General features: G+C 47.2%; 1 protein-coding gene across 2 annotated transcripts in view; it reads right to left on the reverse strand.

The window, feature by feature from the left end:
• The window catches only part of TBX5 (T-box transcription factor 5), a 45189-nt gene that overhangs the window by 16627 nt on the left and 12642 nt on the right, over nucleotides 1–15920 (reverse strand). For both annotated transcript variants that reach the window (XM_026119219.2, XM_026119218.2), the window contains exons 6-7: nucleotides 14976–15128; nucleotides 5770–5861 (exon numbers count right to left, since the gene is read on the reverse strand). In XM_026119219.2, coding sequence (XP_025975004.1) covers nucleotides 5770–5861; nucleotides 14976–15128 — 245 coding nt within the window. The remainder of the gene's footprint in view (nucleotides 1–5769; nucleotides 5862–14975; nucleotides 15129–15920) is intronic.

Raw genomic sequence — 15920 nt, forward strand, 5'->3', positions numbered from 1 at the left:
ATACAGGAGACAGTTCACAGCAGCATATTAGTCCAGCCTATTAAATGTCCTGACCTTCTTGCCAGCATGCGAAGGGGTCCAGTAGTGGTGGGGCTCCCATGACTTCTGTGAACAGCGCATTACAATGACCATTACAATGAATCCAAGAACCAGCAGTGAAACTGCTGAAGATCTAGACCTATCATCATCAGGCAGGTAAAAAGCAGATTCCTGCAGACGTGTACTGTTGCCTGTGTTTGGAGTGAGACAAATACGAGAGGAGACAGAAAATGGATGTGGTCCAACAGGAGCAGCATCAATCTGCACTGATGCTGGGCAGAACTTCTGCAGATCGGTTGCTGCTGGACAGATCCCCCACAAGCAGAGGCAACGGAGGAAATCGCAGCTAACCTGCATTCCCCGAGCTGACTCTCTTGCTTCTAAAGAGCTGTGGATACCCTCCAGTGAAATCCAGAGAGCTCTATTTTGGATTTCATCTGAATTCCATTAAAATCTATAGAATGCAGTTCAAGCCTGCAGTTTCCACTGGGATGTTGACCAGAAAACTTTCCTCAGGGACCAGTCTGCTGGAGGAAAGCATCATCGCTCCAGCAGATGTTGCAACTCGAAGTCTCACATTGAAAATGTTTCAGACAGCTTGTGGCTCTTGGGAAATTTCAATGACAGAACATGGGAAATGAAAATGGATGAAAAGATGCAATGAGAGCAAGGTCATTTGCAGTGGACTGAGACCTGCTTGAGTTAAGCAGAATAGGTCTATCTGCCCAGCAGTATGTCACCATGCCAGAGTAGATGACCCTGGGGAGTCTGAGCCATTTGTTTTACTGGCACCCAAGCATACACCATCTTCTCCATTATGCCAGTTCTGAATCATGGTACTGACTTTATATCCCTTGGGTCTGGCCCAGATTCTGTTCTCAGTTACGCTGGCAAAAATTTGGAATAATTCCGCTGAAGCCAGGAAGACTGCTGTGGATTAATGCCAAAGACAGCCAACTATGGCTTATGATCTTTGACAGAGAAAACATATACATAATGTCAAACCAACACCGCTGCTCTTCTTCTGTGGAGTGCATCATTCTGGATTTTTGTGGCACTTTGAAAACGCCCAAAATACCCATTAAAGGAGCTAAGAGCCACTCTTTCTTGTAATTATCCTCCCACTCAGGAGCTTTCCCAATATGGAGCTTCAAGGATTAATTGCATTAATTTGAATGAACAATAACTAGGGCCTGATTTTTCAGAAGCTCTTCAGCACCCATAATAACAGATGAAGCCAATGGGAGCTACAGTTGATCAGCAAAAATTAGTAAAGTCGTTTGACAGAATTGCTCTTTCACAGTTCTCTAGACCCAGACCCACAAACACTTCTCCCCTGCTGTCTTTTGCCAGTCACAAATAAAAAAGTAAAAGGTGTGACTTGCATGCAACTCCCCCAAATCACTCAATAGCTATGTTGCATTAATATGACTCCTTTGACTGTCATGCATGGGGAATTCTAAGGGCAAAGTCCTACACCGGCATCTGCAATGCAGAACTCATCATCTCTCCACATAAACTTCACCCTCTGGATTTCTCCCGAGTATTCTGCTCTTGTTCTTCACACCACATCTCCCTTGGCACAGACCAAAGTCCTATGCAGAGACGAAAGGAATTCTTACAAGACAGTGGGGCAAGAGATCTGAGAAGAACATTCTGCCTAAAATTTCCATCATCACAGCTACTTAATTTTTACCTGATTTATGTTTTTCAGTTTCAGCTAGACCGCAGGATACAGATGCAGTATAACTCAGACCCCTATACACATTTTCCTCTAACATGTGTTCCTTTTTTCAATCAGAGAAATAACAAACTTGATCTCATGCTTGGAAACCTGAAAACTTAAAAAAGCGTGTTCTCCAAGAGCACACATCCTGTCAAAGAAACTGCTCAAGGGGTCCCATGAACCTTGCAAAGGAATGGAGGATGAACATGTATCAGAGGCCTGTGTTCACTGGTGTTTGGATCCTTCTGGAGTGTGTCTATTCTTTTGGGATGAAATCATCTGCTGCTGAAAGGCTTAATAACACTCCTGAATGAAATTTTCTACCTGGACAGATCCATTAACTTTTCCTCTGAGAAACTGGAGGAGAAAACAAACCAAATCAACCAACAGAGCCTTGCAAAGGAGAAAAGGACATACTTGCAAACACATCCACATGCACCCTGCAAAGCTCGTGCCCCCAGAGGATATTTGGGCTAATGTGCTGCTCTCGCTTGGCTGGAGCACACAGAGGCACGCAGAGATGGAGGGAAATGTTCTCAACAAGGCACCCAAGACCTAGCTCTTAGCTTGCCGTTGGCTCTGAAAGTTGTCTTCTTTCCCTCAGTCCCTACCATTTGCCAAAGAGTAGGTGTTCAGCAAACGAATCATCAGGCCAAGACTCCACAGTCACCTAAGCCTACTTCTACTGCACCCCATGGCAGGACCTGGCTTGAGCTGAGTGGAATAATTTTGGACCCAACACACTGGTTTCCCTCCCATGCTGGGATCCTGTGGCAGCCTAAAGGTACAAAGAGACCACCAGAGCAGGCCAGGTGAGAATTCTTTTGCTTCGGATGGAATTTATCTTATCTAATTTTAGCTGTATGAAAGCTAGTCATCTATTTAAGCAAATCATTCAGACCTCTTCTGCAAGTGAGACAGATAGACAGGGGGTTACTCTCCCCACCCTAGAACAGGTGTGATGAACTGCTTTCTCAAAGAAAAGCAGTTTTGCGTGCCAAAAGTGCCCATCACTCTCCACTTTGTACAGAGCAGCCTGGATACCCAGCTCAGCCTGCAGATGTTACTTGCAGATGGCATCTTCAGCCACCATGCGTCTACTCCCACTCGATCCAGGCGCTGGTGAACACATCAAGACCTGAAGGGTTAGTGCTGGAAGTCGTCTTCACCTGCGGTCAGGCCCCTGAGGCTGCTCCGAGGTGTGGGTGGGTGTGTTGGGGTGGTTCATGTTTTGATCATGGATGGGGGCAGCTTTCCTGAAAACAAGGAACCACCAAGCAGCTCTTGTGCCCAGCTGGGTCAGTGCCACCTCTCAGCCCTGTCTGCTGGGGTTTGCTTCTCCTAGGTCTGCTATCGAGTATGAAATATGCCTCTGCAATAATCCCACACACAGAATTAAGAAACATTTGAGCTTTGAATAAAGGAAACATAAAGGTGCCTAGGCTTTCCTCAGCATGGTAAATTCATTCCTTCTATGGCTGCAATCCCTAATGAGATGATCAGTGACCTGATGAGTGTTAGGTCACCAGTTTCCGGTACAAAATGCTGTGCACTGTTTTTTTAAAAGCATATTCTTTCCAGATACCTTTTTTCTACGGTGAAGCAACCGCACTAAAAATATATCCAGCCAGGTTCTCCGAGGGCATAAATAGATATCATTCCACTGAAGTCAGGCTAGAAATACCAATATATGTCAGCTAGGGAATGGGTCCATCATTAGGAGAACAACTTCACTATATAGGTGCACAGAGACATCCACATTTATATAGAGAAGTTATAATTATATTTTAATATATATTTATATATGAAACATGTATAAAACCAAAAAGGTGGGTCATACTTCTCTAATATACTCAAACCTGAATGGTTCTTTATTATATATATATAATTTATTTTTTATATATATATGGTTTATTTTATATATGTTTTCATATATTTTTATAGAGAGAGAGTATATATTCATAAATATATATATAAAAAACCCACAAAGGTGGGAGCATATTTCACTAATACTTCCAGCCCTGAATGGGTCTTTATTTTAATATAATAACCATATCCTGCTCTCCCTTAAAAATTACATCTTTGTAAAGGTACAGAGTAATTTCTGTATTATCTGTACAGAGGATAAGTTATTTAGGAAGCAAGCATCAGAAATTATCCTGCAAAGTCAACTCTGTGTGTTTTAACCCTTTCAGCCACTTCAGTTCTGAGTGTGTGTATTTATATATTCCAAGTGTTTCTGTTCACTGTATCATCAACTATGACCGCAGGCCTGCATAAAAATGCCAAGCAATTTTTAGCACAAGCTCAGCATGGCTAGGTGCCATGCTATCCGTATGGCATGAAACGCTACTAATAGTCTTCAATGTTTTACCTCCTCCCTCCCCCTCCAAAAGCCCTGTGATGAATGTAAACGTTCAAGTCTTTCCATTGACCATAATGAAAGGGTGGTTTAATAGCAAAAATGTGTGGGGACATCATTATTCAAGTCCCAGTAGAGGTTAGGGGCCTGGCATAGAAAAAAAAGCTATTTCAAGTGGTAGTGCACCCCCTCCCAAAGAGAGAGAGAGAGAGACTGACTTATTATGCCAGGATCTGTGCAGTCACTGGAAAGGGTAGGCAGGCAGGGAACACAGGGCACATTCAGAAGGCCACAGAGATGATTTAGAATGAGAAGAGTAAGTGTTACATATATCTCTATTCTTTGGCTTTTCTGGGCATGAGCCTGAAAGCTTTTGTACATAGGAGTACATTTGCCCATTTGAGTAAGGTTACGGATATAAGCGTTTGCAGGATTACAGGCTTTATTTGTTGCCTGCCAGTGCACTTTGCATGGCTATGGAGAGCTGTATTCAGGTCACCAAATAAGGCAACTAGAAGAGACTTCTGCATCTGTACTGACATGAGTTCAGGACTGCAATGACCACTTACAGTGTGGAGCTATCAGATTCTGGCTCCTTGGACAGTCAGAGAGAGGCCTTAAAACAGAAGGTCAAAATACAGGTCCCTATAGTTCTCCATCAAGAGCAAGCTCCACTGGTCTCAGAGAACACGGGATCTGAGTCACTCCTGCCCTCCTGAATGGAAAATGCTATATTGAGCATCTATGTCTGTCTTGGGTATAATCATGGATATGACACTTTTCCTGCAAAACATTTACACTGGGAAGTAACTTGATGCATGGATATTGTTCCAAATTAAGTAAAAGGCATGAAGCTAGTTACTGGCAGGACCTGACATTTAGAAAAGGACTTTAAACAGGATTTAGGCTTAAGTTTCAGCTTAAATGCTTAAATCCAAAACTAAGATCCAAAAAGTCCTCTTCAGCCAACTGGCCCTGGAGATCCCAACATTTTCTAATACCTTCCTTTGTTGATCTGAAACCGCTCTGTGCACATCCAGAACTGACCTGGCAGGCACTCCTCCCCTGCCAAACACCCTCCGAGAGCCAGAAACCAACACAACATAGCACCAAGGTCTCCAGAGGGAGACCTGCTCGCAGAACAAGGCCTTTCACCAAATATGAGCCTAACTGCTTTGTCTTTAAAGCACTGCCACTTGGGGAAAAGATACCCAGCAGCTCTTCTCTAATTGCCTAGTGACCAGCAGTTGCCAGAGCTAGTCCAAGTCTCTTGTCGCTTTAAAGAGGCTTAAACCCACATGAAGCAGCAGAGAGCTCTGGTTAGCAAGAAGCTAGAGGTCGTTCTGGATGGGGACACGTGAGAAAGACATAGAAGGTTTCTGAGGCCAAAAGGACAACCCACAAGTAAGATCCTGCATCTGTATCCCAGCAGCTAAGGCATTCACTTCAAGTAGAAAGGCCTGGATTTTGGCCCCACATCCTGATGATATTTCAACAGTTTAACATAAAATGCACAAGCAGATGTCAGAGATGGGACCCCCACCAAGTTCTCGCTTAGCTCAAGCCACAAGTGGCATACAAAGCAAAACTCAGGCGGTTCTGGTGGCCCCAGATGGTTTCCCACAACAGAGGCACATGTTACCTCTGCATCCTGGACATCCTGTGGAGCTCCATGTCGTCACTGCCGCGGAAACCTTTCGCGAAGGGGTTGTTCTCAATCTTTAACTGGGTGATCTGAAAGGGAGGAAATGGAACGGGTTCATCGTAAGTCCAAGACAAGGCCTGGAAGAGTGAGGATACTGTTTATTAAAACCAAGTCAACAGTTGTGGATTGAGGGGGGAAGAGCTTTCAGGAACTCAGGCCATCCTTCAGCTCAGCCATCGAGCATCCCAGCTGGGCCTTCCTCTAGCTCTCCTCACTGGAAAAATATCTCCTATCATCAACCTTTCACTTCTCCCAGATTTGTCCCATAACTAAGAGGAGTGACTGTACCACCAAAAAAAACCAAAAAAACAAAAAAAACAAAAATAAAACCTCACCAGAGGAAAGCTGCTTTCTTAGTTACTCACTTTTTTTTTTGCTCTTATGACAGAAAGGGTGACACTAACCACAGGATCAGTGATGAAGGTGGTGTTGTCTGAACAAATCCAACACCAACAGGCATTTTCTCATCAGTGCACAACTGTGACCCAAGCCTTGCAGCTCAGACTTCAGATCCTTTAACTCGGATTGGTAAGGCTTGCCCTTTCTATATTTCAGACCATCTACATTTATTCCAGGTGCTCTGCATGTGACCTGCTTCCCCAGCTGACTCCATACCTGTAGGCACTGCATCTCTAATAACTGCACATGGCATACTGAGGGAAATTCCAGGTCTAACCATCATGCCCTGGAGTAATTTTTCTTTCTCTATTAACTCCAGAAGGAATTAAGGGGTACTAGCTTTCTTACCTGGTTAGCTACCCTTGGTGCCTGAAGTTTGCTGGGATGAATACTCCCCTCAGACACCCAGCTTTGGTGCTCTTGCAGTGTCTAAATTAAACAGTTAAAGTAGCTGGTGTAGAGAACCTACCCAAAGCAATGCTCAAAGGAGTGCAGTCTTTTCCTCTACGTATCTCTCCTGAGGATTTGGGTGAGTAGGTTTTCTCAAGCCAGGGTTTGATGTTTAAGCAAACGTGATTTGGGGGCTCCCACCTGTGGACCGGGACCATCCCCAGACACACTGCTTCAGGTGCTGATCTCATACAAACTCACTCCGCTGTTTCCAAATTTGTTGCAAAGACTTCAATGGCTTTATATGGCAGGACTTAAACCAGATCAGGTGCGATCTATCTGCACTGCCCTGAGTGCTGGTCTCACACCAGCTGCTCCTCCAGAGCTGGCACGGCAGTGCAAAGCCAGCACGAGCTCTCTGTTGTGTGCCTTGGCTCGTTCAACGGAAACACAGCCCTGAGCCCGCTCTGATATGAAACAAATCTTTACCAAATAGGGAACCACAGCCTTGGAGCGAGAGGAGAGAATTAGCCTCTGTAGAAGGTCCCTTACCACCCTTCAGCTTTCTTTGAAAATTCAAGCAGAAGAGGGAGCAGTTCCCTTTCCTCCCTTCCTCCATGACTGCCTAGCAATCAGAGTACTCAGCCAGGAATCAGGAGAACCACTTCCACTTGCCCAGGAAGGGATACAACCCCATATATGCCATTAGAGGACTTTACAAACTCACTGCGTTTTATGGGGAGACACTATCCTTCCTTCCTACTGAAACTGGGCCAACAGGAAGGAAAGAGCTCAAGACTAACGGCAGGAGAACAGAGAGAGGCTCGGGTTCACCAAGTTAAGCACACACAACTGGACCCACCTCTTTGCCAAAATTCAAAGAGAAAATTCTGGCTCTGCTAGTGTCAACATCAAAATCCTCCAAGTACCTGCACTACCAGATTATTTTGCTGTTTTCTTGTCTTATAACTTCTCTGCTTGTTTCTTTTGTTTTTCACAAAGGCCACTGGTTTATTTGCTCTTTTTTTGCCTAATTTAGCCCCAAATCTCACACAGAGACCCCATCACCCAGACCCTTGTCCTCACGGGCATTCCCATTAAACTAGAACCTAATTTAGTACATAAAAACATCACTGGGGTTTTTTTGCCCTGCATTTCAGATTTCAAAGAGAAGGGTGAACAATCTATTTGGTTCAATTTGCCATTTGAGCTGTTCTCTAGCAGTAAAATAGAGACATATTTTATAATTAAAAACACGAAATAATTAGACAACCAGCTGTGTATTTTGCAAAGAGAAAAACTGTCTATCAGTTTCTGCCAGAAAGGTAGTGGCACTAATACCAGGAATAATAGGTATTATTCAATATTTTGAATGTTTGCTCTATTTAACTTGCATTCTGAAACACACTAAATGTATGAGTTGTCCTTACTTGCCGAACTCAATGGCAGTATTTGCTTGCATAAGAGAAGTCCTTCAGTGAGTGAGTATTGGCATCAAAATACAAACGTACAAAGGCCTGGATTCATCTCAGCCTAACCGTTGACGTTTTAACCAAGGTGCCTGCAACAGGACCCCAGTCCCCGGCATTCCTGCTAGAATCAATGGAGGGAGATGGGAACTGCCAGAGGGTCCCTCGGCTCTGAGGTGGGTAGGATTCCCTTCAGAGGTCCCCACCTCCCTTCATTCACCAAAGAGGGAGCCGTCAACAACCAGCTCCCTAACCTGAGTACCTCAGCTAAATGCCTTGTTGGAGGCGGGATGAATTAAGCCTTTAATCACCCACAAAATGTCAGACAAAATATCATTTGGGACCTTGAGCTTGCAAACACTTTGCTTTACGAGTAGAGAAGTCTCTTAACTTTCATTGGGAACACTCTAACAAACAACATTATTGACTAATGTGTTGGTAGCAGAAAGCCCTAAACCAAGCACAACCGACTTCAGCTGCCTTAAAATTAGGGATCTGATACATTGAAGGTGTCTGGAAACCAATGACTACAGTAGGTCTTAAAGTAGGTCTCAGCTCTTTGGTGTGTTTCAGATGGATTTCACCAGGAGCTTTCGGATCAAAGTTTCCCTAGCAGAGGTTCTTGTGCCACTCATGGCATCAGCCCTGGCACAGAGCCGGGAGAGTCCAAGCTGGACTTAACAAAAAGTACGTAATAAAAAAGTAAAGAGAGAAAGTTGGTGAATCTCTGCTTTAGAAAACAGCCAAGGGAAAATATTTTGTTTGGCTGGTTTTTGTCTGACTTGCAAACTATTTCAGAGATGGAAAAGCAAACGAACGGGTGGAATTTACCTTTTTCTGGATCAACTTTGCCATAGCAAAACTCAGTTTAATTGACTGTAACTCATTGCGGGGGGAGGGAGGGAGAAGAAAAATCTGTCAGAAAGTCAAATGACAATTACATCATTAAAAATAATAATAATTAAAAAAACACGTCCTGCAAGGTCGTTAAGACAGAATGCCCAGGGCTAAATTATACAGCATAGATTCAATAAAACTGTAGGGCTTTATTTCTTTGAAACTGAAAGAAACTGATGGCAAAGTTAGCTTCTGAACACTGATTTTTAAAGCTGATGCAGACCCTTGTAAGATGGGAGTTTTCCAGAATGAAGCCTTACAGACTTAGACTTTTCACTTCTTGTCTGACCTATGGGTTCATCTTCACTTTAATGGGAAGCGACAGTTCCCAATGAAATCTCAGCGCAGCTCCTCTGCGCTCCTTTCTCTGGGCTAACTGACCACAAAGCAGTTCTGCTGAGACATTTCCAAAGGCATCTTTAAACCCAATGTGATAAAATTTAGTTTTTCATCTAGTTCATTCAAGGAAATGCACTTTCTTTACGTTTTTACACAGCCATGTTGGGAACCCACATATATGGGTATGTGTGTCTATAAGCTTACATATATCATAATGTCCAGGATCAAAATTACCACTTCATGTTATGTTTGTCAAACACTTGCTATAATAAGATTTTTTTTTCAATTGCTTATAACTTTACTAAACTTTTTTAGGGCTGAAATGTTCTACACCAGGCGTCTGCCCCAGGCTCACTTATTATTTATTTATTTTACTATCAGCCAAACTGATCCCACATTTTTAGAGCACTACAGCTAAGGGAAAGTACACTATTTTGACCCCCTCAAACACTCTAAGAGACCTTTTCACAACTGTCTTAAAGGCCAGTTATTTTGGAAGTGGATCTTCATTTTTTGCAAGGAGGGGGCCTTTGTTTCTGTAATCTTGTCTGGTGACCATCTGCCCCTCTCTGAAAAGTTAAAAGCCTGAAGAAGAAAAAAAGAAAGAAAAAAAGAAAAAAAAAGAAAAAGCATGATTAAGGTCACCCTCTTTAGCGATGTTGAGGTTGCAGTGATTCCAACCTGGGTGAGCCCAGCTGGGACTCGCAGAGCTGCGGGGATACATGTTGTCTGTGCCCTGCAGGTGACCATGGCCTTGCTCAGCATGACAGAGATAGGCCAGGAGTTTCCCTATCATTGCTGCAGCCAGCTTTTCTGGGAGTAACTGGTAGGCTGGACTTGGAAGTACAGAGCCTTTTTCTTCTAGTTCTCGCATACCCCAAGTGGAAACCGAGTCAGCCTGGAGGAGGAAGCCAAACCAGAGCAGTGGGAAGGAAAGCAATAGGTGAGGACAAGGCGCCTGCTGAGGCTGACTCCACCAGCCGGGCCAAATAGACCAGCCGGAGGAGGAGCTGGGACTAAGAGCCTGAGGTAAAGGCCGGGGGAAGGGGGGCTGCTGGCAGGAAGGTAGAAGATGCTGAACCTAGAAGCCAGTGAAGGAAACGGGAGGGACTGAGAGCCAGCGGCCGGTCAGAGTTACTGGTGTGAGACAGAGGGGCTCAATGAAGAGGCTGTTGGCTGAACTGGGAGACAAGGACTGAGGGCAAGAAGACACAGACCTTACACAGTGCTGAGGGCGGGAGAGGGGGGAGAAATGGGAGAAGGTGGGTCAGGAGATTAGAAGGAGCAAGACCAGAGCAAACCCCTGAAGAGATAGGGAATCTGGGCAGAGCCTGAGGAGGGTGCCGGGCTCTAGGGCCAACATGGGCCGAGGCACTCCATGAACGGGCTGAGCACCCTATCCCGGGGCTGTCAGGGAGACAGAGACAAGACTGAGGAGAACAGGAGAGAAGGGAGGCAGGAGTGGCTCAGAGACAGCACTGTGAAGGACACTAGGCCTCTTGAAGGAAGCACTTTCCCACCAAAGTCTGGAAAGGGACTAAATGTTTGACAGCAAAGATCTATAGAGCCTCTGTCGAGGGCTGGTAAGAAGAGAAGAGCTCACTGTACTGCCAGGTACTGTGGTCCCAGAGCAGCCGAGGACTGTGCAAGAGCCAGAAATCCTAGCAATGAAGAGAAGCTGCGCTGTCACGCGCCACTTCAGCCCAGGCAGTCCTGCCTCATTCGGTGCTTGGGGCACCCCGCCTCGGGGACGAACCAGCCTCCAGCGGCAAAGGCTGCTGCTTCTTGCTGCAGAGGTGGGAAGGCACGGTGAGAATGACGCACGGGATGGGCGGGGGGGGGGGGGGGGGGGGTAAAGCAGTTCAGTGCAGCTTTGGAGGACTGGATCGGGTCCAGTCTCTGCCCCTGAGCCATTCCTGTGGGACACCAGTCGGGCCACCACGTTTGTGACCTCGACCGTACCGAAGCAACGGATGCCTCTACCTGCAACTGAAGTCAAGAACTAAGCTCTCAAAGCAACACCTCCTGAGATGAAGGATCTGCCCACCCCTGGCAGCAGCTAAGCCTAAATAACCCTGCGCAATGCCTCTAAGCAGAAGGCCTTTTCTGCTGAGCACTGCTCCCCAAACACCCAGAGTGAGGAATCACATGTTCCTCGTGCAACCAAAGGCCACACTGCAGGGATGGGAAAGCAGCACGGACACTTTTCCAAACATTGGCAGATCGCAACGTCAGCGGTCTTAACTTGGCCATCTTAACAGTGCTTTCTTAGTACAGGGATCTTTTGGAGGGTGGAATGCAGGGGGCAATATACATATTCGGAAAGCCCCCCAAGCATGTTTCTCTATGGACACTGGCTATCTAGGAATGGGTCAGCTAGGCCCTTCTCTCATCACTGCCGGGCATGTAACACTTCTGGGTGCATATAGCGTTCTGGTTAGGACTAACGTTTCCTTTAAAAGAATTTGGGCTACCAAGACTGTTAAATAACTTAGAAAAAAATCAGCATAAAACCGGATATCCTGAGGGGGGAAAACCAATATAAAGCTGAAGTCTAGCTAACGGGGAAAGTAGGTTGTAAAAATTAATGAGAATAATTGTTGTGAATTCTTGCTTTTGAAAGAACCCTCATGAGGGCAGAACCTTAATTATTTCTGTCTATTAGGGTTCATTTCCTGGTCCTAAGCAGAGAGCTAGTACCTAATAAATACAAGCTAGTAACACAATGATTTAAGCCGTAGCAAAATGGTACTTAACTGCAGGGGAAGGTAATATTTGGGAATGAATCTGATTGCAAGCACCCATTGTGTAAATGGCAAGGAAATGAAATGTGCATGTGACCTATTTTAACACCTCAATATTTCTGGGGTGTTTTCTCGGGACTACAAGGGGGGGTAGGCGGTCCACTGAGCTGCTGACAACTGCACTGAAAACTTTACAGACGCTTTCTTCGTGGCTTAACCCTCCTTTAGGGGAGTAGGGGTGGAGAAGGGGAGATCCCAGAGTGCTTAAATATCTTTTCAGGCTGTCTAAAATATCAGGGGAAATAAGCACAAACCCTATATTGGGATTGCAGCTGTGCTATTGAAATAAATGGACTGATCCGAAATCAGTCAGGTCTTTCTATAAGCTGTGTAAGCACAGACTCAAATTCAGCTACGGCGAGTCATACAATTAATACTGTAATTTTATTCACTTACAACATGGTTCTTGAAACCTGAAGCACATGCACACATGTACTCGTTTGTGTGTATGCATACGGGTGTATAAAATATGTAGGTGTATAAAAACTGTGTGTGATTGTGCGGATAGGAGGGTTTACATGAAGGGTGTTCTACAGGTGATAGGTGGAAGTGAAAGAAAAAAGGCAGTAAATGGGAATGCATAGGTAGCACATGGACGAAGAGCTGTGGGGATGGACGGACAGACCAAGCTCAGGGAGCTAGGTACAGACAGACATAGACTGGTGCGACTGCACTGATTTATGACAACTGGAAATATGTTCTGCGTTGCGCCATGAAAATATGTTTTGCACAAACAACGTCTCAGCTGTGAAAGCTGAGCTCGGTTTCTGCCTGTGGAAAAGACCACACTTGCGCCTTGACTCGGCTGAGCGAGGTTACCCCGTCTGCCCACCCAGCACCTGGAACGGCATCGGCTGTGCACAGCCTCAGCCTGGTTATTTTTCCTCAACTGCACTGGGGCAAGCTACAAATTTTATTCCCTTCCCTGGAGGGAGATGCCATTTAGGGTAGATCATTCCCTGGTTTATTTTTACAGCTCTATCTTTCTCAATTGGGTCTTTATCTGGGGGTTACAGCCACTCTTTATTTGTTCCCCCAAATGCAAAAAAACAGAGTGTGTGTATCGGGGCAGAGGGCTGCGAGTGTGTGCAACATGTGTAGGGGTGTGTGTAAAATATGTAGTGGTGCCTGAGCGCGTGTGCATGTGTCTGTTGGGATGCGAGCCTGCGTGTGTCCGTAGGGATTCGTGCATTTGTCAGTGCGTACGCTTTGACAGAGATGGAGACGCAGATGTCATTCCTTATCAACCAGATGTTGTTGATTTACAATCAAATATCCCTGCTCCTCCTAATATGGCAGTTTTCCCAAACTACTGTACTTACATGGTTTTGCTTTCCTTTGTTTTATTTGCATGATTTCTTTTCTTTGCAAAATAGCCCCATTTTTCTTCAAAGGAAAACAGTTAAATTCAGGTCTGTTTTCTCAGAGGGAAATACATTTAAAGCAAGCAGTGTGTCCTGTTTTATTAACTCTCAGTTCTATTAATATTATATTCTTTCTCCAAATCCATCAAGCAGAAGTTAAACTCGATTTTATAGCATCCACAGTGGGGTTATAATTTAAGGCATAATTTGGCGAGGACTCAATTTGGATTCGGTTTGCTTGTCCTGGTCGTGCCAACAGCTCCTATTTTAAAGGGCAGGGAAGTATTTTCTTTTCTCCTTAGTTACGGTGAAATACTTTCTTCTCCAGGCTACCTCTGCTGCCTGGGTCTCCCTTGCCAGCTGATGGGCGAGGGAAACGGAACCATTTCATGAAGGTTTAGGAGCTTCCCAGTTACATCTCCAGGAAAGCATCCAGGATTCATCCGGAGTGTTAAATGACCTTTCTCCGTTTGAAATTAAGCGCCTGATTTCACTCTTTGAAGCTCAGTAGAGCCATCCTACCTGCCGTAAGTACAATCAAAAGCCCTGATTTCTAAACGATTAGGGAAGGGATTTATCTAATTCCAAAGGTCTGAAAACCCACTTCAGGGAGATGGGCGGGTGGTAAATGCCATCGCCGGGTGCAGCCCCTAAGTACCTTCGCGTGGAAAGGGGGCGAGCAGCAGCGAGCTGCCCCCCCCGCCCCGGCAGCGCCGCCACCCCCGGCCCGCCCCGCGGCGTGGGAGCCCACGCGTGTCTGCACCCCCCGCCTGCGCGGAAAAAAACCTCGCTTTGGGGGTGTTTTCTTTTTGCTGTTGCTGCGTTGCTTCGCTGGGGCAGGCTCTGACAGGCTGCAGGCGCAGCGCCGCCCTTCCTTCCAGCTCCCGCCGCCAGCCCCGCGGCTCCCGGCCCGCTTCCCGCAGGACGTGCCGAGAGGAGCCGGTGCCCAGACAAAAGCGCTCGGCGCAGCCAGACTGGGTTATCAGGGCCCCGGCTGCGGAGGGGAGCGCTGGGGCTCCCTTCTCCTCCGCCAGATTACAAGCAGCCTTTGACCGGTGGGGGGAAGGACGATAAAGCCAGCTTCCTTGGTTGGTCGTCTCCTCTCCGAGCAAACCATCCTGTTGAACTCGCCCCCCCCTTGGCTCCCGCTAAGCCCCGTCTTTAGGCGCTTTGTCTGAGTCGCCAGGAATAACAGAGGGGACGGGACAAAACCCGAGAGACGGGGAGGGCGTGTGGCCAGGGGACAAGGAAAGGAAAAGAAAGGAAAAGAAAGGAAAAGAAAGGAAAAGAAAGGAAAAGAAAGAAAGGAAAAGAAAGGAAAAGAAAGGAAAAGAAAGGAAAAGAAAGGAAAGGAAAGGAAAGGAAAGGAAAGGAAAGGAAAGGAAAGGAAAAGGGGTGCCAAGCACCTCAAAAGAAGTTGTGCTAGCAGAGGAGGAGAGGAAACGTGACCTGTCGGTGCAAAGGCCGGCCCAGCCCCTTACCTTGTGGTTTTGGTAGGAGGTGACGGCGATGAAGGCAGTCTCCGGGAAGACGTGGGTGCAAAAGGCGGTGTTCTTGGACCCGAAGCCGTTGTTCTCGTCCGCTTTCACGATGTGGAGCCGGGGCTGGTATTTGTGCATGGAGTTCAGGATGATCTGGGGACGGGGGAAGGAAAGGACATCCCGTGGGAATGGAGGGGTCACAGCGCGGCGCCCCTGCCCCGCATCCCGGCCCGGCGAAGAGACGCGAGGAGGAGGAGGAGGAGGAGGAGGAGGAAGAGGCCGGGAGCCCAGCGCTGCTCCCGCAAAAAAGCTTCCCCCTCTTTAGGGCTCCCCCAGGAGAGCTGTCATAGGTGCTGGGGCGGGGGGACACGTTTCCAAGAGCAGCAGACCCTCCCTTGCCGGGCAGTGCTCGGGGGCCCAGCAGCAGCTCTCCCTGCCTTTGTCGCCGCGAAGCAAAGGTGGCTCCTTGCCTGGCGGCCCAGCGCGACGCGCTGCTGCCCCGCAGACGCCGCCACCCCCGCGGCTGCCCCCCGTGGGGACCCTCCACCTCCCCAGGCTGCTCACTAGCCCTCCAGGGCTCCCCCGGGCACCTCAGGCCCCCAAAATGGCCAAACAGGCAAAAAGGGGTGGGGGGGGGGGGGGAAGGAGACAGAGGGATTTTGTCCCTCCAGCCACCCGCAAAGGTTGGGGGGGGGGGGGAGGACGAGAAGCGCTGCTTTTCGAGATAAAACGCCATCCCTCCTCCGTCCCGAGCTCGGGGTAATCTCCGGGGAAGGTGGCGGTGATGGTGGCCGGAGCGGGGGGGCCGCTGCGCGCTGATAATGACTGCTAGACCTTGGCGACAGCGAGACGCAGCCTGTCCCGCCGGCGCTGCGCCCTCCCGGGCCCGGGCAGCCGGCGGGGCTCGCAGGCCCCTGCCATCGCGGGGGTTTAGGCAAATTGCTT

This window comes from Dromaius novaehollandiae, chromosome 17, assembly GCF_036370855.1.
Source record: "Dromaius novaehollandiae isolate bDroNov1 chromosome 17, bDroNov1.hap1, whole genome shotgun sequence".
Classification (NCBI taxonomy): Eukaryota; Metazoa; Chordata; class Aves; order Casuariiformes; family Dromaiidae; genus Dromaius; species Dromaius novaehollandiae.